Source organism: Polypterus senegalus, chromosome 12 (assembly GCF_016835505.1).
Source record: "Polypterus senegalus isolate Bchr_013 chromosome 12, ASM1683550v1, whole genome shotgun sequence".
NCBI classification, from domain to species: domain Eukaryota; kingdom Metazoa; phylum Chordata; class Cladistia; order Polypteriformes; family Polypteridae; genus Polypterus; species Polypterus senegalus.
The window spans coordinates 28,990,824-29,012,541 of NC_053165.1; the positions used below are offsets into that span (position 1 = coordinate 28,990,824).

Consider the following 21,718-nt stretch of genomic DNA (forward strand, 5'->3'; position numbering starts at 1 on the left):
CGGTGACAAAGGGCAGCCCTGGCGGAGTCCAACTCTCACTGGAAACAGGCTCGACTTACTGCCGGCAATGCGGACCAAGCTCTGACACCGGTTGTACAGAGACCGAACAGCTCTTATCAGGGGGTCCGGTACCCCATACTCCCGAGCACCCCACAGGATTCCCGAGGGACACGGTCGAATGCCTTTTCCAAGTCCACAAAACACATGTAGACCGGTCGGGCAAACTCCCATGCACCCTCCAGGACTCTGCTAAGGGTGAAGAGCTGGTCCACTGTTCCGCGACCAGGACCGAAAACCACACTGTTCCTCCTGAATCCGAGGTTCGACTATCCGACGGACCCTCCTCTCCAGAACCCCCGAATAGACTTTTCCAGGGAGGCTGAGGAGTGTGATCCCTCTATAGTTGGAACACACCCTCCGGTCCCCCTTTTTAAAGAGGGGGACCACCACCCCAGTCTGCCAATCCAGAGGCACTGTCCCCGATGTCCATGCGATGTTGCAGAGACGTGTCAACCAAGACAGTCCTACAACATCCAGAGCCTTAAGGAACTCCGGGCGTATCTCATCCACCCCCGGGGCCCTGCCACCAAGGAGTTTTTTGACCACCTCGGTGACTTCAGTCCCAGAGATGGGACAGCCCACCTCAGAATCCCCAGGCTCTGCTTCCTCATTGGAAGGGATGTTAGTGGGATTGAGGAGGTCTTCGAAGTACTCCTCCCACCGACCCACAACGTCCCGAGTCGAGGTCAGCAGCGCACCATCCCCACTATATACGGTGTTGACACTGCACTGCTTCCCCCTCCTGAGACGCCGGACGGTGGACCAGAATCTCCTCGAAGCCGTCCGAAAGTCGTTCTCCATGGCCTCTCCAAACTCCTCCCATGCCCGAGTTTTTGCGAAGCCGAGTTTGTGTGTATACTGTATATGTGTGTGTATGTATATGTATGTGTGTATATGTAGATATGTATATATATATGTAGATGTATATGTATATATGTATGGATATGTATATATATATATGTTTATATGTGTGTGTGTATATATATATATATATATATATATATATATATATATATGACAGCAACACTCATCACTCATACATTGACAATCATGTTACGTTATTTTCAAAATGTTTCCTTTTCTTTTTCATTGCTTCTTTAACACACTACTTCTCCGCTGAAGCTGGTATTTTATATATATATATATATATATATATATATATATATATAGATATATATATAGATATAGATATAGATGTATAGATATATATATATAGATATATATAGATATAGATATATATATATAGATATATATAGATAGATATGACAACAACACTCATATCAATGACAAAACAATTACATTAACAATCATGTTACGTTATTATTAAAATGTTTCCTTTTCTTTTTCATAACTTCTTTAGCACACTACTTCTCCGCTGTGAAGCGCGGGTATTTTGCTAGTCCAGGATAAACTTCAAGGCAGAGAAGCTTTAATCTGTTGCTCCACTGCAAAGATAATCACCATTTTCAATCCTCTCAAACCTATCAATATTTAATCTTTGGAAAGCATCCGTGATTAAAAAACTTAGAGAACTGTATACAGATAATGTTTTTGCATCTAATGAACAATTAACATTTAAATTTAACTTCCCAGCAACACAATTATTCCACTATTTTCAAATAAGAAATTCTGCAAAAAAAAACACCTACCCAAATTTTCAAACCTCCCACCCATTTCTATTCCAGAAGAAACACTGATCAGTCTTGAAGGCTCAGACAGCATCTCAATAATATATAAAAAAACTTAATCTTCCTTTCAAAGATCCTAGGGTATGGTGGGAAAAGGATCTTCCAATTAATAGTTAATATAAGGACTGGAAGGCAGCCATGCATAGAATACACTCTAGCTTTATATGCATAAAGAATTTTAATACTTTAACTTAAAATCTTTCATCGATCATATCTATCATGTTTAAAATTGCCTAAAATGTACAGTACAGTGCTACCTCGTACTTTGAACAATTTTAACTTTAAACATTTTAGTCTGAATGCTAAAATCGCGAAAAAATGATCCGGACTTTGAATGATCAAACTGCGAGTAAAATGAAATAAATGCAGCAACAGATGGTGCTTACGCAGCAAGTATAAACGTCATCTGTTGTGTGCCCAAGTCATGTCTTGCTCTCACAGTGAAAGTATCTTTTGTGTTATTCTTTTGTGTTTTCCGTGTTTTTTTTTCACTTTATTTTTGGATTGTTTCATTATATATATACTGTAACCCCTATCTGTTAACCATGGCATCCAAAAAGAGTGTAGAAGCAATGAAGAAGGTTATAGTATCAACGACTGAGGTGAAAAAGGAACTTATCAAAAGCATGTTTATGGAAGGTGACTTCCCTTCCAAACAATAACCTTTTTCTTTCCCTCCACCAGCCTCATGGAATATCAGCTCTCCTCACTAAGGTACAGTAAATGCAATTTTCATTTTTTTATGCAGCATTTACATATTTTATTTATTGTTTTCATATTTTAATATATTATTTAGGGCATTTAATTATGTTACTTTCACTTTAAATTATGTGTATTTACTGTTTACATTTATCAAAATGGGTATTGTTTAGGTTCTGGGAATAGATTAATTCACTTTCTATTAGTTCTTATGGGGAAAATTAATTCAGACTTCAAACAATTCAGAGTTTAAATGGTCTCCTGAAATGAATTAAGTTGAAAGTATGAAGGACCACTGTACATCTATTTTCTAAAGGTTTTCATCCCCTTTCTCAACAGCATCAACCTCTGATCTGTCTGCCTTCCACACATTAATTATTTTGTTCTTCTCCCACCTTTACAGTAAAATCGGCATAATGCTATTTCTCCTACTGCTCCTTAAACCTTAAATTAGATGGCAGAGGTAAACCATGAAGTAAAAAGTCAGATCCCATGTGTTCTAGGCACTGTGTACGTCACCACAGATCTTAAATTGCCTGGTTACTTAAAAGGTTTCTTACAAAATTCCTTGAAAATGATCATTCATATTTTTATGATACCATTTTTGATATTGATATTTTAGCTCATTACATCATAATGTTCAAAGGAAGGTTGAAGACACATCTTTTCTCCACTTCATTGCAAAACTTTGATTGCAGATATTACTATGTAATACATATTCTCATGCATTAGTCCAGTTTTCATCTTTAAGCATCATGTGAAGTTGCACACTATTGAAAAGCAGAAAGGCTGAGCTTAATTCATATCAAGTGCTTATTTTATCTTCTTTAATGAATCATTTTTTTAACACTTTAGCCATTAAGCACTTCTGCGCTGCTCATTTCCAGGGCTATAAAAAAAATTAGTAAATGAGCAGTATTTCTGGCAAGGACAAGTACTGTTTTGATGATCTAGCTCATGACTAAAGGGCATGCCTCTTCTTGATTTGCAATCAGCAGTGGTGTTGTACATTGTACTTTTGGGGTTAAGCTTATAATTTAAACGTGTTCCAAGTAAACTGCACACATAGCCATCTCCTTGCATTGTAAAGACTGCCTTAAGCCACAAATGTACCTGTACTTCTTCATTAACAGGTATCCATCATTTATCATTAAAGCCAATCCTATTTTCTGTTCTTTTTATCTCCAGTATTAAGTCTGCAGGAGACAAAGCCTTGTTATGGCACCAGTGAGTTAAAGGCAAAGACCAACTATTAAATGAACATCAGTTCATGGATTGGCACATTTACACACACTCAAAAGAGCCAAAACAAGTACTGTACTACCTAGAGATCTTAAACCATCTAACAATATGTTGTTAAACAGTGGGAGGAAAAAGATCTCCTTTAAGAATATCCAAGTGAATACTGAGAAAAGCATACAATGTCCAAAAGATTACTATACATATGAACTGGAATTGAATTCCTCTAAATGGAGACATTACACTATACTACTATGCTGTCTGTAAGTAAATGCATTGTTTAATTCTGAAAATGCTGAATTACAATGCGGTACATTTTTTTGTCTCTAGTAGTTTAAAATGCCTTAAAATGAATTAATAATAATATGTTGATACATATTTATTTGATAAAACTCAAAGATGCTGCATTTAATTATGCAAAAACCTTAAAAGAGAACATAATATTGCCTGATTTCATATAAATATGTTAGTAATGGTTTTGAAGTAAATGTGATCTTCAGGTAAGTTCCATGATTAGACTTACTGAATACCAGATGAGATGAGTGAAACACTGACCACCACCAAGTCAAGGATGTTGAAGTAGTTGCGACAGAATGATCCTTTATGAAGAAATGCTCCATAGGCAGTCATCTTAAGAAAAAAAGGGAAAAAAAGGAATTGCCTATTTAAGTAATTTTTTAAATGAAAATGTTGTAAATAAAACAAATATTTAACAAAAATGGTTTATACAAAACTGACAAAGAAATGACAAAATTATTTAGGTAAGCCTCTAAAAATAGTAATTAAAACTTTAACTAAATAAATATATAACAAGTACACAAGAATACATTTCAAAAACTATGCAATATGACAGTCCACTCAGTGGTATTCGCTTAGTAATTTTAAAATGTACCATTCCTGTTTTCAGCAGATGAATTAGTTGATCTATTTAGGTTTTAACAATAAAATGGTTAAGCTGGATAATGGAATTTACTTATGATTCTAGACAAATCTTGCTGGAGTATTCACAAAGGAATTAAAAGACCATGTGTAACATTAATGACTAATCAGAAACAATGTCTTTGGGGGACACGCTGCAACTTTTTCATTAATAAATTACAAATAAATGCTTTTGCAGAGGAAACCTAAAGGAAAGGCTAATACAGCTCAATGATGTACAACATCATGATTTTATCTTCTTTTCTTCTTTTTATCGACTAAGTGTACTTTACAAACGAAATCATAAAAATAATGAAATCCAAAAGAATAAAATTTTCAGAGTTCTATTTTTTGCATGTGGAGTAGCTACACGTTGAAAGGGAAATAATTGTAATGTACACAACAAGACAGCTGGGGGCGGCACGGTGGTGCAGTGGGTAGCGCTGCTTCCTCTTAGGAGACCCGGGTTCGCTTCCCAGGTCCTCCCTGCGTGGAGTTTGCATGTTCTCCCCATGTCTGCGTGGGTTTCCTCCCACAGTCCAAAGACATGCAGGTTAGGTACATTGGCGATTCTAAATTGTCCCTAGTGTGTGCTTGGTGTGTGTGTGTGTACACCCTGCGGTGGGCTGGCATCCTGCCCGGGGGTTTGTTTCCTGCCTTGCACCCTGTGTTGGCTGGGATTGGCTCCAGCAGACCCCCGTGACCCTGTGGTTAGGATGTAGTGGGTTGGATAATGGACGGATTGATGACAAGACAGCCACAGCCTGGCTCCAACTGTAAATGCACAAAACAAACTTGGCATTCAAGTTGTTTGCTGAACACATAGAGATAGAAAAAAGTGATTTATTAGGTAAAAGACACATTATGAACTCATATTCTCATATTGTTTCCCACTGGTTTACAGGCATTAAGCTATGTGGTTATTTCAGTGCATATTACATATTAAAACATTTACAAGGCTTGACTTACAGTATAGTATCGCCAGCACTGCATGTTTTTTAAATACTGTACTGAGAATTCAGTGTCTTACAGCAAAAATGATGAGTTAGGTTGAAAGAGTACAGTTTATTAGAAATTGTAGTGAGATGGATATAAGGAAGCTGAGTCATCACATTGTATCTCTAAATGCAATGAATAAATAAAACTTCCAAACTAATTGAATGGGTACTCACGATTACACTATAATATCATCGAAATGAGCTGCCCTTTATCCAACATTTGTTCAGTTATTAGGAAACATACAAGCTACTGCCTCAAAACCTCCACAATATTCAAGAACTCAAGCAACTTAAGTACACGATGGAAACATGAAATTGCACTGGTCGAATGAGCTGCGTGTCAAATGAAATGTGGACTTACAGAAATGTACACTACTAAAAGCAGCCCAATTCATAGTTGAAAATTATCTGGTAGATGCACAATTTGCACACCAGCTTAACTGTGAGGAAAATAAGATACACACATGGCAAATATATGAACGGTATACTGTATATTTACTGTACTGAATGGTACACAGTATATGAAGGGATTGCAACTTTTCTGAACTATGGCAAGACTAGGAGAAGTGGCTAAGGCTAAGGATCTGAGCTGGCAATCTGAGAGCTGCTGGTTCAAGTCCTGTAAATGCCTGAGGTGATTTCACTCCATTGGGCCCTTGAGCAAGGCCCTTAACCTGCAATTGCTCTGCCCTGGGTATGAAAAATAACCTGCATTCAGCCATGCAAGCAGGTCCTCCACCTTGCAGGGAAAACTTGGGGGTTTGTGGCAGGATTGGCAGACCTCACGCTGTCCCACTCCATTCAAACTTGTGTGGTGCTGAGGTGTTGCACAGCTGTGCTCAGGTCCCAACTTAGGAACCCGAGGTGGTTTGTGGTGTGGTGGGTGCAGTAATGCGCTGTATCAGTGTATGCTCCCATCCTCTCTCTCATCTCAAGCCTAGGATCAGGGTTACTTCTGAATGAACCAAAACAAGTTAATTAACACGAAACATCTGATTACACTGAAGAGAAAACATACCAGACTACTTTTACAGGAAGTTTAGAATAATGGATGGGAAGCCAGAGATCACTTTTCATTGCATTTTATCAGTCACTAATGATTCCTTCAAATGCTGCCATAAATAGTTCTGTAAATTGAAATGTGCCAAATGAGCTTACCATTTACTAGATGATGTAGCTGTGATAACGTTTGCATTCTGCTTTTGATAGTATTCATTAAGCATCACTTATGTGTTAATTCTTGTTGTGAGAAGTCAAGCAAAATGACACCTTTTATTGGCTAACTAAAAAGATTACAATAAGCAAGCTAAAGGCAACTCAAGTCCTTTCTTCAGGCAATAATAATCCATAATGGCTAACACGGTATAACACCCTACTACTGTGTCAATTCTGGAAACAAATGCCAACGGATACATTTATCACGTGCATATGTTATTGTAAATTAAGCATTCTGTTATCAACCATATTATTCCCTCTAAAGGGCATTTAGAATTAGACCCAAGGCAATATAATCCCCCCATTTATATTACATGGGACTGTATTCCCCTCATTAAAAATAAAATTGAAGGCAATGATTTATATGGTTTCTGTTAATTAACTAAATGTACTCATTTTATCAAATGATAATTCTTTGATACTTATAGAAAAACACAAAGGGTATGGAAAAAGAAAAGGACTGTATTAAATTATCAATAAGGCTGAAAACTTTTAATAAGTTAAATAACTGATTCAAAGATGTAAGATTAAACAGAAAAAAACAATGTCACTTGATGAATTTAGCATCCTTGGTTTGCATCTCATGCCAAATTGTTTTCCTTTTGCTTCAGGTATTTTCTCCATGTTTGCATGGATTTCCCTCTGGTTCTCCTGTAACATGCTTAAAGACCTACGAGTCAGATTAACTGGTGACTCCAAACTGACAGTGTGTGAATGTAAGTATGATAGTGTGCATGGACTGGTGACCTGTGGACATACATAACCTGACATTTTTTTACTCTTTTATCCATGGACATTTTTCCACATTATTTGCCATTGTACAGCACTGGTCAATATTGGCTTCTGTCATATCAGACTTTTTTTTTTTCTCTCATTTCTACATGAAAACATGAGGTAAAAATTTTTCTTGTCCATCACTACAACCTACACTGGGTAAGAAACAAAAAGAAAATGTCCATTTTTAGGTGGAGTATTTGTTTAAGTGGATTTAAGCCTGTTGTGTTATCATCTGAATGACTGCAAAAGACTGGCTATCCATCTAGACCATGTACCTCCATATCACCTGAATAAGCTGGGATATGCTCCAGATCTTTGTGAACCTGCTGAAGACTAAACAAATTAAAAGAAACTGATTTATGTTTAAAAAGAGTTTAAGGAAGACTATCAATCCATTTTATGAATGATGTATTATACTACAAGGTCACAGAAATTCCATCAGATTATTTGAAACCTACAAAATAAGTGTAGTTATTTGTATTACCCCAAAAAATGTAACTCTGCTTTCCTCTGCTTGTGAAATACGAACAAAGAAGAATTTTGCTACCTAGTGTGATAGTAATGACCGGTAACCCCCTGGGTGACTTCAAACCTCTAAGAGAAAACAGGCAGGAGAAAGTTTAAATCATAAACCATTTATCTCTTTGAAGAGGGAGCACATTAACTAGATGCACACAGCATTCTGTAACAAGATGCAGAACCTTTTCTGCTAGTTGAGGTCTTTTTATACACAAGTACTGTAAAAGGTACAAAATTAGATTACTTACATCATACAAAGTTTCTTATCATCACTGGCTGCTTCCAGTTGCTAGCCGGACACAGAGCAAAATGAACCATACTATATTATAAGTAAGCATGGTCAGCAAATACACATACAATTGTCCTATAGACAGATCATTAATTTCCAGCATTGTGTGAGTTTTTTTTTATCATTCTCAGTTCCTTTCTTAATCGGCACAGAAGCTGAAGGCAGCCTCCTTTCTCATGCTGACTGCCTAATGTAGTCTGCTTGCATCCTTTCTCATGAGAACACCTTTAAGTCACATAGCAAATGCACTAAATGTGCTTAATTACTGTAAAATATACTGTGAAATTCAAGCTCCACAACTGTTAAAATATCATAACACGACAAATTAATTACCACACTAGCTAAAGAGCATATCACATATTCCACAGCTGTTTATCAAAAAAAATATGGAAATTATCAGTATAATGTTTGATTAAGTGGGATTATGGTTTTATTGATTTTTCTATATGACTTCTATAGAATTTCCTAATAAAAAGCACTTAGGTATTATTGGATAGCATCTATCTAGCATGTATCTTCAAAGTAATGGGCTTAAGGGTTTTTTTTTTCACTATAAATATATTTAAAAATAAGATCAACATTTTGCATAGTAAGTGCAAATATTATTATGGACTGATTTTTTTTTTCCTTTTTCAAGCAGTGAATGAAAAACTCAGAATTATGAAACACAGGCTAAATGATTTGTTTTACAAATCATAAAGACCTTGACAGGCTGATCCTAGACTACAGTATATGAGTGCTCTTGTAGTAGACTACCTTGGTCCACAGCAGTTTGCTTTTGCCCAGATGAGCTATAGTGTAACTGAACTCCAGACTCCTTTTTTAGCTACAAGTCTGGGCCTTAACCCACAGATTTTCATGTTTTAAGTATATCATCCTATATTTTGTCTAAGTCTATACATATTTTCTTTTTCCATTATCTCAGTGTAAAATTCACATTTAATTCAAGGTTAGTAGGACTGTTCAAATCTATATCTCACATAACTGACGGAAGTGTCTTCTGAAGGGAACTGGAAACAGCCAAGATAAACACAATGTGGTGGCTGAAACTGCCCACCATGGCCTTATCCATTTTGGCCCCCATATTATTCCCCATTTCTCATTACTCTCTCTCATCCCTTTACCACTTTATGGCTAATGAATGGTGAGAACACTGGCACAATAATGGCTGCCATTACATTATCCAGTTGAGGTGGTTCCCCTATATCTAGGTAAAGAGCTCTAAGTAGCAAGAAAAGTGCTATATAAATGTTATTTATTATTACTACTATTATTATTATTACTACTACTACAGATGTTTGGAGAGCAAGTCCTTACAATTACATTTACAAAAAATGAATGCACATTAAGCATGAATAGAAAACACTCTCTTAACTTTCAACAGGCATGAGCTAATTTAGTGTAAAATTACTCATCATATTAATTCCTCCCAACAGTCTAAAATTTTGTCCAAGACAATATTTTACTTGTTAAAATGCTATGAAGTGTCTGTCACCCTGAGTCACATATCCCAGCTTTGTCCTATGATAATACCTTACTGGGCTGATATTTGCATATCAGACTGCTGGAGCCAGATTAGCCACCCAGTCAACAATACAACACTGACACTTTTCCAGATTGAACAAACAACCTTAGTAAATAAACATATTCACGTGATACCTTCTGTTATGGTTCTATTTTTTAGTCATACATCATTCAATGGAACACTTTTATTTTGTCTTCTATGCCACAATGTGAGTGAGACCATGTAATACTACATAAAATTAGGAAGAAAAATAGCAAGAGTGTCATTAACTACCACTTACAAAACTGATTTATTTTAATATATACTATACTATATATGTTGTAGTTTTTCTAGCTCATTTACTAATGATTGAGCCAAAAAACTATTTTGATAATATGATTTAATAAATCAAATGTCTATTTATGTAACAGTAGTGTAACAGAAAAAGCTTATTTACCAATGATTTTATTTTTTCTTAAGTAAGCTAAACTACAATCATCCTTCCTCAATCTGAACTGTGACAGACATGTGGTTTTACCACTGTATATCAATTATTAATTTTTAGTCTTCAGATCCCTTCTACATATACCTTCAGATACAGTATGTAAACTTGAAAAACTTTCTTTACAGGTTGTACAGTGCAAAAACATACAGTTTGTACAAAACATACTATTAGTACAGACTATTATGCTAAAATGTATTTTGCATTATGAAATTACATATTTACCTTTAAGATAATTTCAATTGTAAAAAGTCCAGTAAAAACATAATCAGCATATCCTAGAATCTGAAGAAAGAGAGAGAAATATTTTAAATAAAAAGCACAAAAATATGTTTCCCACAAATAAAACACTATGTTGCATTTCACTCAGCATATAACTTCTTAATATTATCATACAGATTCCATCACTGACATAAACAATTAACTTAATCAATACAAACTATATGGTTCATAAAGTTATGGAGTTAAATTAAGACATACAGTATTAAGGAATATCATATTAATTTAAAACAAAACAATATACAAAGGCATAAAGAGTAAATAGAGAAAATAATGTTAGGGTTGCTTAAAGAATTGTTTTACCTCGGACTGCTTCTTCAAGGTTAGAGTACCATTACAAAAACAACACATTTTACACAGTGCAGTCATGTGTGTTCATAGCAAAACACCTACTTGGCTAGTTATTTTGCAGTATTAATTGGTGCCATTATTTGCTTTTTCCGCTGCAAGGCACTTCTAAATCAAATTACCTTACTCAATGACTCAGTAAATGAAGCACTGTGAAGTGTTTGTATGCTACACAGATTAAACTATATTTTCCCCTGATCATTTCTTCGTAGGAATAACTTGATTGCTGGTGCATTTTAAGTTGGCTCATGCTAAGCATGACTAATCTCCAGAAGAGATAATCTTCTCTGTACTGAATATGAGAATAAAACAAAAGTATAAAATAAAGTATAACACACAAATGAATTTGGTAAATATTTTATCTGCTGTTATTACACATAACATATTTGTTACATTTATTTTGAGATGTAATTTTTTTTCTGTCAAGTACAAATGATGCTGCATTGCTGTATTCACGACCTTAACTGTAGTTTATGGTGCCAAACCTTAGTGTCACGTTCAGAAATGAAGTAATATACCAACCACAGAAACCAAAAAAGAGGTGGGAGACGTGTCCGGAGGCAGGAGGAGAGGAGGAAGGTAAAGAGAGTGGAACTGTGGGTAGGAACTTTGAATGTTGGCAGTATGACTAGTAAGGGGAGAGAGTTAGCAGATATGATATAGAGAAGGAAGGTTGATATACTGTATTGTGTGTGCAACAGACTAAATGGAAGGGGAGTAAGGCCAGGTGGATCGGAGGTGGAATCAAATTGTTCTATCATGGTGTGGATGGGAGAAGAATTGGAGCAGGGGATATTCTGAAGGAACAGAATGTCAAGAGTGTTTTGGAGGTGAAAAAAGTGGCAGACAGAGTAATGATTATGAAAATGTAAATTGGAGGTGTGATGATGAATGTTGTTAGTGCATATACCCCACAAGTTGGGTGTACAAAGGATGAGAAAGAAGATTTTTGGAGTGAGTTGGACGAAATGATGAACAGTGTACCCAAGGGACAGAAAGTGGTGATTGGAGTGGATTTCAATGGATATGGTGGTGAAGGGAACAGAGGAGAGGAGGAGGTGATGGGCAGGTATGGTGTTAAGGAGAGGAATGAAGAAGGTCAGAGGATAGTGGATTTTGCCAAAAGGATGGACATGGCTGTGGTGAATACAAATTTTAAGAAGAGGGAGGAACATAGGGTTATGTACAAGAGTGGAGGAAGATGCAAATAAGTAGATTATATCCTATACAGAAGAGTCAATCTGAAGGAGATTGAAGACTGCAAAGTGGTGGCAGGGGGAAGTGTAGTTAAGAAGCATAGGATGGTGGTCTGTAAGATGACGTTGGAGATCAAGAAGAGGAAGAAAGTGAGGATGAGAGTGGAATGGAGAAGTACAGGAGAGTATACAGAGGAAGAGGATGGCAAAGAAGAAGTGGGATAGTCAGAGAGATGCAGAAAGTAGACGAGAGTACAAGGAGATAAGGCACAAGGTGAAAAGAGAGGTGATGAAGGCTAAAGAAAAGGTGTATGATGAGTTGTATGAGAGGTTGGAAACTAAGGAGGGAGAAAAGGACCCGTACCGATTGGCTAGACAGAGCTGGGAAAAATGTGCAGCAGGTTAGGGTGATAAAGGATAACGAAAGAAACATACTCACAAGCGAGGAGAGTGTGTTGAGCAGATGGAAAGAGTACTTTGAGAGGCAGATGAATGAAGAGAATGAGAGAGAGAAGAGGTTGGATGATATGGAGATAGTGAATCAGGAAGTGCAACGGATTAGCAAGGAGGAAGTAAGAACAGCTATGAAGAGGATGGAGAAGGGAAAAGCCATTGGTGCAGATAACATACCTGTGGAAGCATGGAGGTGTTTAGGAGAGATGGCAGTGGAGTTTTTAACAAAATTGTTTAATGAAATCTTGGAAAATGAGAGGATGCCTGAGGAGTGTAATAATTCTTTGCATTTATATAGCGCTTTTCTCACTACTCAAAGCACTTAGCAATGCAGGTTAAGGGCCTTGCTCAAGGGCCCAACAGAACAGAGTCCTTTTTGGTAGAAGAAGTGTACTGGTGCCGGTATTTAAGAATAAGGGGGATTTGCAGGACTGCAGTAACTACAGGGGGATAAAATTGATGAGCCACAGGATGAAGTTATGGGAAAGGTGGAGGTGGGATTACATCTGGGATTGTCTCTGAGCCCTTTCTTATTTGCAATGGACAGGTTGACAGACGAGATTAGACAGGAGTCCCCGTGGACTATGATGTTTGCTGATGACATTGTGATATGTAGCGATAATAGGGAGCAGGTTGAGGAGACCCTGGAGAGGTGGAGATATGCTCTAGAGGGGAAAGGAATTAAGGTCAGTAGGAACAAGACAGAATACATGTGTAAATGAGAGGGAGGTCAGTGGAATGGTGAGGATGCAGGGAGTAGAGTTGGCGAAGGTGGATGAGTTTAAATACTTGGGATCAACAGTACAGAGTAATGGGGATTATGGAAGAGAAGTAAAAAAGCGAGTGCTGGCAGGGTGGAATGGGTGGAGAAGAGTGTCAGGAGTGATTTGTGATAGACAGATATCAGCATGAGTGAAAGGGAAGGTCTACAGGACGGTAGTGAGACCAGCTACGTTATATGGACTGGAGACGGTGGCACTGACCAGAAAGCAGGAGACAGAGCTGTAGGTAGAAGAGGTAAAGATGCTAAGATTTCCACTGGGTGTAACGAGGATGGATAGGATTAGAAATGAGTACATTAGAGGGTCAGCTCAAGTTGGATGGTTAGGAGACAAAGTCAGAGGGGCAAGATTGCGTTGGTTTGGAAATGTGCAAAGGAGAGAAGCTGAGTATATTGGGAGAAGGATGCTAAGGATAGAGCTGCCAGGCAAGAGAAAAAGAGGAAGCCCTAAGACAGGGGTGGCGAACTTGAGGCCTAGAGTGCTGCACTGGCTGCAGGTTTTCATTCTTACCATCTTCTTAATTAGTGACCAGTTTTTGCTGCTGATGACTTCTTTTAATTAACTTGACTCAGGCCCCAAAGTTGTTTCTTTTTCTTAAATTAGCAGCCAAACAATAATGAGACACAAAACAAGCCACCACATGACCAGCTCCCCTGTGCCCATTACACAATATCTGAAATTAAAGAGAGGTGATGGTCTTGATAAGGTTAATCTCTCAGGTCACCAAAACATTTTGACGGTGTTCTTAGAAAGAACAGAAAATGTGTGCTGTGGCAGAATGAGAGCAGCAACAAGCCATGGAATTAAATAACGGGTTTAATTAACAGCAAGAATTGGCTTCTCATTAAGAAAGTGATTGGAATGAAATTGGTTGAAGTTAGAAGCCCCAGTTTAGCTGGTCATCTGTTAGCTCATTTTACATCTCATTTCTGCTTGGCTGTCATTTAATGAAGAAAGGAATCAATTCAGAGGGCTGAACTCTTCTAACAGGGCTATTCAAGTGATGGGGAAAAAGTTAATTAGCAGTGAAAACTGGTCACTGATTAGGAAAAGGGTTAGAATGAAAACCTGTCGCCACTGCGGCATTCCAGGCCTGGAGTTCGCCACCCCTGGCCTAAGAGAAAGTTTATGGATGTGGTGAGAGAGGACAAGCAGGTGATGGGTGTAACAGAGCAACAGGCAGAGGACAGAAAGATATGGAAGAAGATGATCCGCTGTGGCGACCCCTAATGGGAGCAGCCGAAAAAAGAAGAAGACCAACCACAGAAACAAAGTAAAAATACAAACTTCATTTGTAAACTGCACACATCACTGCATAGTTATAAAGAAAAAGAAACTTTATTTTATACTACACTGCTAATGAATGACATAAAGATATAGGATTAATGCCCTATGTTACCTCAAGTTGTAGAATTACAGAACATAATCTTACATATTTATATTATACATGATATCCCAAGCTATATACAATGGTTATCAAATAAGCCAAAAACATTTTGTTTGAATATTCATATTAAATCAAAGTTTGCACAGTATGTGAATATTCAAATGTAGATTGAACATTTTGGGTGCTACATGCACATTTGTACTGTATGTGTGGTTTTCTGTATTTTATCAATAATTTACATTTTTTCTTATGGTACATTTGTAAGGAATGATGTGGTTTCGACTCAGGCAATATTCCTTAAAAGATGTATGTGAAAACAATGTGTAACTCAGCTGATCAGAGAGGCTCATGAGAACAGTGGCGACCTTGCTGTGTTGTGGTTGGACCTGACCAATGCCTATGGGCCTATACCACACAAGCTGGTTGAGCTCGCACTACATGGCCACCATGTTCCCAGGAAAATCAAGGATCTGATCCTGGATTACTATAACAACTTCAGGATAAGGGTCACTTCTGGGTCAGAAATATCAGACTGGCATTGGCTTGGCAAGGGAATAATAACAGGGTTCACCATCTCCGTTATTCTTTTTGCCCTTGCCATGAATATGGTGGTCAAGGCAGTCGAGGGAGAATGCAGAGGGCCCCTGACTAAGTCGGGTGTACGACAGCCCCCGATAAGAGCCTCTATGGATGATTTAACCATCACGACAACATCGGTCCCTGGGAGCAGGTGGATCCTACAAGGACTTGAGAGACTCATCACGTGGGCAAGGATGAGTTTTAAGCCTTCCAAGTCAAGGTCCATGGTGCTAAAGAAGGGGAAGGTTACTGATAAGTACCGATTTGCTATCGCGGGAACAGTCATCCCATCCATCACAGAGTAGCCAGTCAAGTGTTTGGGGAAAGTCTTTGACTCAAGTCTGAAAGACACAGCTGCTGTTCAGAAATCCACCCAGGACCTTGGGACAAGGCTCACCAAGGTTGATAGGTCTGGCCTGCCTGGTAGGTTTAAAGCCTGGATCTATCAGCACGCAATCCTGCCCCGGGTCCTATGGCCTCTGCTGGTATATGCAGTCCTGTTTTCAACAGTTGAGTCCCTTGAAAAGAAGATCAGCAGCTTTCTTCGGAGGTGGTTCAGACTCCCACGCAGCCTCACCAGCGCAGCACTGTATGGAACAAGGAACATCCTGCAGCTACCATTTAACGGCCTCACAGAAGAACTGATAGTAGCACGCACCAGAGAAGACCTACAGTACAGGGACTCCAAGAATCATATGGTGTCAGCAGCTGGCATTGAGGTGAGGACAGGCAGGAAATGGAGGGCGGAGAAGGTTGTGGAGGTGGAGGAGTCACGCCTGAGACAGAAGGCTCTGGTGGGCACCGTGGCAACAGGTAGAGCAGGTCTGTGCTACTTCCCAAAGACCCAGGTCGGCAAGGCCCAGGGCAAGGAGAGAATCCATCTACTCCAGGAAGAGATCCGAGCAGGGGTGGAGGAAGAGAGAGTGAGCAGGGCAGTAAGACTCCGGCAACATGGTGCATGGACAAGGTAAGAAAGTACTCTCCAGTGAAGGATCACCTGGTCAGAAATCATGCAAGGAGATTTCTTTCATGTCCGGTTCCTGGTGCAGGCGGTCTACGATACCCTGCCAAGCCCAGTAAACCTCCACGTCTGGGGAAAGAGCGAGACACCATCCTGCCCAATTTGTTGAGGAAGAGGCTCTCTAGAACATCTACTCAGCAGCTGCCCTAAGGCACTGGCAGACGGCCGCTACCGGTGGCGCCATGACAAGGTGCTCAAGGCAGTTGCTGAAAGCTTGGCTGCAGCCATCAAGACAAGCAAACTCCTCCATGGCCAAAAGAAGGCAGTTACCTTTGTTAAAGCGGGAGAGCAATGCCAGGCAAATGTAGTAGTAACAGGCCTCTTCCGCACAGCCTCTGACTGGCAGCTGCAGGCTGACTTGGGAAACCAGCCAAAGTTCCCGCAGCAAATTATAACAATAACACTCCAGCCAGACATGATCATTACATCTGTGGCCTTTAAAACAACTGATCATGCTGGAACTGACAGTGCCCTGGGAAGAGCGTAACGAGGAAGCTAGCGAGAGGAAACGTGCCAAGTACCAGGAGCTGGTGGAGGAGTGCAGGGACAGAGGCTGGAGGGTACTCTATGAGCCCATAGAAATTGGCTGCAGAAGATTTGCAGGATGCTAACTCTGCAGAGTCTTCACACTGTTGGGCATAACAGGAGCTGCCAAGAAGAGGGCCACTAAATCTGCAAGTGAAGCTGCAGAGAAAGCCTCAAGGTGGCTTTGGATGAAGAGGGCTGATCCGTGGATCGCTACTGGGATACAAGTTGGGGATTTATCAACCCCGGCTGGGTCGCCTGAGCGAGGGTGTATGATGTTGCGAGACCCGAAATGCCCAATGACCTCAGGATACATCACTGATGATGTTTCCTAGTGCATCCAGGTGATGTTTCTTATATAGTGCTGTGAATACTGTACTGAGTGTGTAAATACTATCCTTTTAACTTTGACTATACTGATTGAGCAGTCGAGGAGCTGGTGATGGTGGGAAGGTGAGTATGACTTACTGACCCCTTTCCAACTGCACTCCTCTGCTATTGTCCAATACTGTACACTTGCTTTACTGTGTCATTCATATAGAATGTTTGTGTTTATGCATTTCAGAATGCTGTGGTGAACTGTGAAACCACATTCTCTGGCTCAGGGGCAAACACTTTGCAGCATTGGCTAAATGGACATCTGGTCCATCAGCCAATACAGAATCCCTTCTCAAACCACTGTGAGCAGTGTGCTCCCATTGTGATGTCAGCTGGTCTCTCTCTCTGTCAGTACCCACGTTTTCTGCACAGCCTCACTGCTACACTCCACCCACCCACAGTGCAAATTCCACCGATATTGCCAATTGAATTGCTGTTGACTTACACCCCGAAACATTTCAGTTCAAGGACTTGTGGGGAAGTGCCAGTGGTGAGCTATGAAACCACATTCTATGGCTAAGTAGTGACTGCTTTGCAGTGTGAGGCAAATATAGATCCTCCATTTGTCAGCCATGCAGAGCTTGTTCTTGACCACAGTGAATGGTGTGCTTCCCTGGTGATGTTACTGATCTCTCTCTGTGTCAGTTCACATCTTCTGAGCAGTGATTTTACAGCTATCTGAGGTAGCATTGGTTCACATTACCTTGGATAATCAGGGTTCCATTGTACTCTTGTATAGAAAGCGAGTTTGAGTTCTACAATGTACTGGACACTGTACTGCCAGCTACAAAGGTGCTTTCTTGAATAGTAATCTAGGTCCAAGTTGATGATCTTCACTCATACTTTAAGGAATCTGTATAACCTTAATTAAGAGTGTTCTAAATGCTATGCTAATTATTGAAGAATTAGTAAACACTATCTCAAAAATTTACTTATTTTAAACAATGTGCTTAATGGATACATTTTTTAAGTGTTTAAGTCTGGGCACAATTGTTGTGAACTTTGGATTCCTAAGCACAATAACTTTCAAAAATATCTGAAAACTTCCCACTAGTTGGGGGTAGGGAGAACCATCAAAACCTTAGCTAGTAATGAAAAGGGAGACCTTGTAAAACAAAAAAGTCAATTATGAGATATTTATGGTTATTCATTAATCAGACATTTGTTTAAAGTAACAAATATAAAACAACAAAAAGCAGTTCAGCTTGTTTATTATTCCCTTTGTCAACTAACATCCAATCATGAAACAAAATTAAGCGTGTGAGAAACACAGAAAGTTTCATACAATAAAGTTAATGTTTATTAGCCCTATTTTAGATCAGAGGTGCACTTGCACAGTTTTGGTAGGAGGCAAAATCCTTTTAATGTTTTAAGCATATCCAAAAATTAAAAGGATACAGTAGCTTATATACTGTATATTCTTTTCTTAAGTGGTTTATTTTCTCTCTTGTTTTATTCAGTTGTTCAGCATTCATCATACATCATACAGTTAGTGAACACACACTGACTTAACACTAGAATTACCAGAGCCTACGAAAAAACTCGTAGATCCATCGTGGATAAATGGCTACTATACTACTATGCTACATAATAGCATAGTGCTTGAAATTTATTTTTGAAATTGTTGGCACTGGGGAGATTCCCCTAAATTTAATATAAGGGTGGGGAAAGAATATGAAACTAATATTTCATCCAATTATCCATTTTCTAACCCGCTGAATCCGAATACAGGGTCACGGGGGTCTGCTGGAGGCAATCCCAGCCAACACAGGAACCAATCCTGGGCAGCGTGCCAACCCACCGCAGGACACACACAAACACTAGGGCCAATTTAGAATCGCCAATCCACCTAACCTGCATGTCTTTGGACTGTGGGAGGAAACCGGAGCACCCTGAGGAAACCCACGCAGACACAGGGAGAACATGCAAACTCCACGCAGGGAGGACCGGGAAGCGAACCGGGTCTCCTAACTGCGAGGCAGCAGCGCACTGCGCCACTGCCGCCCAACTAATATTTCAGGCATTTTTAAAGTATATATAAAATTGTGAGTAGATAAAGTTATCAGACATTCCCTAAAATAATTTATTTCTACTATTTCAACTTCAAAAAAAAAAATTGTTTTAATTTGCATGTAGATATTTCCATTTATATTTGGCCAATAAGCCAGATGTGCAAAAAGTCTACAAAATGTAAAATAAAATATGCTGAGAAAAATAACTTTTATTTTTCACCGATACTACACTGTTTATGTTGGCAGAGTTAACTTTCATCAACTTTGTCTGGATGCATGCTCAATAATTTAGGTAAGGAAATTCTAGAAAGTTGATTCAGTTCATCTGGACATAGTTCTTTTCCAGGGAGATAGGTTACATCACTCATCCACGTGACCTCCTCAGTCTCAACTGACTTCAGGTTTCTCCAACCTTATAAACAGTATCTTTGCATAATGACCGAAGCTAGCACCATTGACTAACAATGGGCCGTGTGATCACTGATATGCAAATTGTCCATTGATCAATGGACAATTGCTGATTTTCTTCAGAGTTTATATGTACCGTAAACCAATGCATACGGATCAGTATTTAAGGTTTGACTCTCACCGTCCACTAGAGTACAAAATAGGTGTCATCAGGACTCTACAACACAGAGCAAACACCATACCCACAGACACAACGGCCAGGGAAGCAGAAGAACATCATATCAAAAAGGCCCTGAGAAGATGTTATCTCAGCTGAACTTTTGTCAAAGGAGGGAAGACAGCTAAAGAATGCTCTAAGCAATCCAGGAGAGAGGAAGGACAACCGCTGCCTAAGCAAAAATCTTTGGTGATCCCTTAAGTGTCAGGAGTATCGGAACAACTGAGATGTATTTTTCAAAACACCAGGTTTCAGTGGCTTTCAAACCTCAAAACACGCTACGGCAAAAATTGGTCCACCCCTAGGACTGGGTGCCCCAGCACAGACAGAGTAATATAGTTTACGCAGTTAACAGCCAGGAGGATTGCCGTGAATTAAACATCAGAGAAACCAAACAACCACTGGCAAAACAGATGGCACAACACAGAAGAGCTACCTCGTCAGGCCAGGACTCCACAGTCTATTTACACCTACAGGACAGTGGTCACTCTTTCACTGATGAAGATGTGCACATCCTGGATAGGGAGGAATGCTGGTTTGAGCAAGGAGTCAAAGAGGCCATTTACATGAAAAAAAAACGACCATCTCTGAACCGAGGACGGGGCCTATGGGTACATCTTTCACCATCTTACAATGCGGTGATTGCAGCCATTCCCCAACTCTCTGTGAATGGTACTCATGGCCATTGATCAATGGACAACTTGCATATCACTGATCACATGGCCCATTGTTAGTCAATGGTGCTAGTTTTGGTCATTATGCAAAGGTACTGTTGATAAGATTGGAGAAACCTGCAGTCAACTGAGACTGAGGAAGTCACTTGGACGTATCTCCCTGGAAAAGAACTATGTCCAGATGAACTGAATCAACTTTGTAGAATTTCATCAGCTTTAAAGAAGCTGATCAGTAAGCTTCAGGCTTTTTTTAATAATGCTAATTTAAGAAATTTGAGATATTTTTTTAAAAAATATAATTAATATATCCTTATCTTTTGTGGCAAAATGACTGTTTAAATAATCACAGTTTTGACTCAATTGAGAATAATGAGTTTCATTAAGGATTCAATACAAAGCTCAATTTATAAATACTGTGTACTGTCTGCTGTACATTCTTTCTATGACAGTTTTCTGAGCAGTGCTCTTCCAATTACAACTTAGAGTACCGCCAATGTTTTTTAGCATACAGGTGACTACAGTTACGCTATACTTGTGCCTCTCGAAGTTTCACGTGAGGACCATGGTAGATGAGCAAGTGATCATGGATCTTACCAAGGATGACCGTATCAAGGACGTTGCCTGGCACCGAGAGTAGTGTTATCCCCCTGTAGTTGCCGCAATCCAAGCAATTACCCTTCCTTTTCCAGATAGGGACGATAAGTCCCATTTTCCATTCAATTGGGATGATGTCCGTCTCCCAAATGGAAGCAAAGCTTGCTTGCAAAGCCAGGAGGACAGCCTTACCACCAGCCTGGAGAAGTTCACTCAGGATACCACAGATCCCTACCCTCAGCTGGTTTACCATCTGTGCAATCTCAGTGAGATTGGGTGGTTCACAGCTAATTGGAGGATCAGCTTCAAGAACTGTGGACTCAGAAATATCCAATGTCCTAGCTGGATGTTCAGCTTTAAATGGATGCTTAAAAGTAGCCAGCCCAGCAGATCACAACTGCAGTGTCATCCGTAAGGACCGTTCCATCAACCACTCTGATTGCAACTTTCCAAGGAA

At 39.3% G+C, this 21,718-nt stretch overlaps 1 protein-coding gene across 9 annotated transcripts in view; it reads right to left on the reverse strand.

The window, feature by feature from the left end:
• LOC120540046 (voltage-dependent L-type calcium channel subunit alpha-1C-like) overlaps positions 1-21,718 on the reverse strand; it is a 1,017,626-nt gene that overhangs the window by 182,956 nt on the left and 812,952 nt on the right. For all 9 annotated transcript variants that reach the window (XM_039770507.1, XM_039770503.1, XM_039770506.1 and 6 more), the window contains exons 21-22: positions 10,634-10,693; positions 4,210-4,316 (exon numbers count right to left, since the gene is read on the reverse strand). In XM_039770507.1, coding sequence (XP_039626441.1) covers positions 4,210-4,316; positions 10,634-10,693 — 167 coding nt within the window. The remainder of the gene's footprint in view (positions 1-4,209; positions 4,317-10,633; positions 10,694-21,718) is intronic.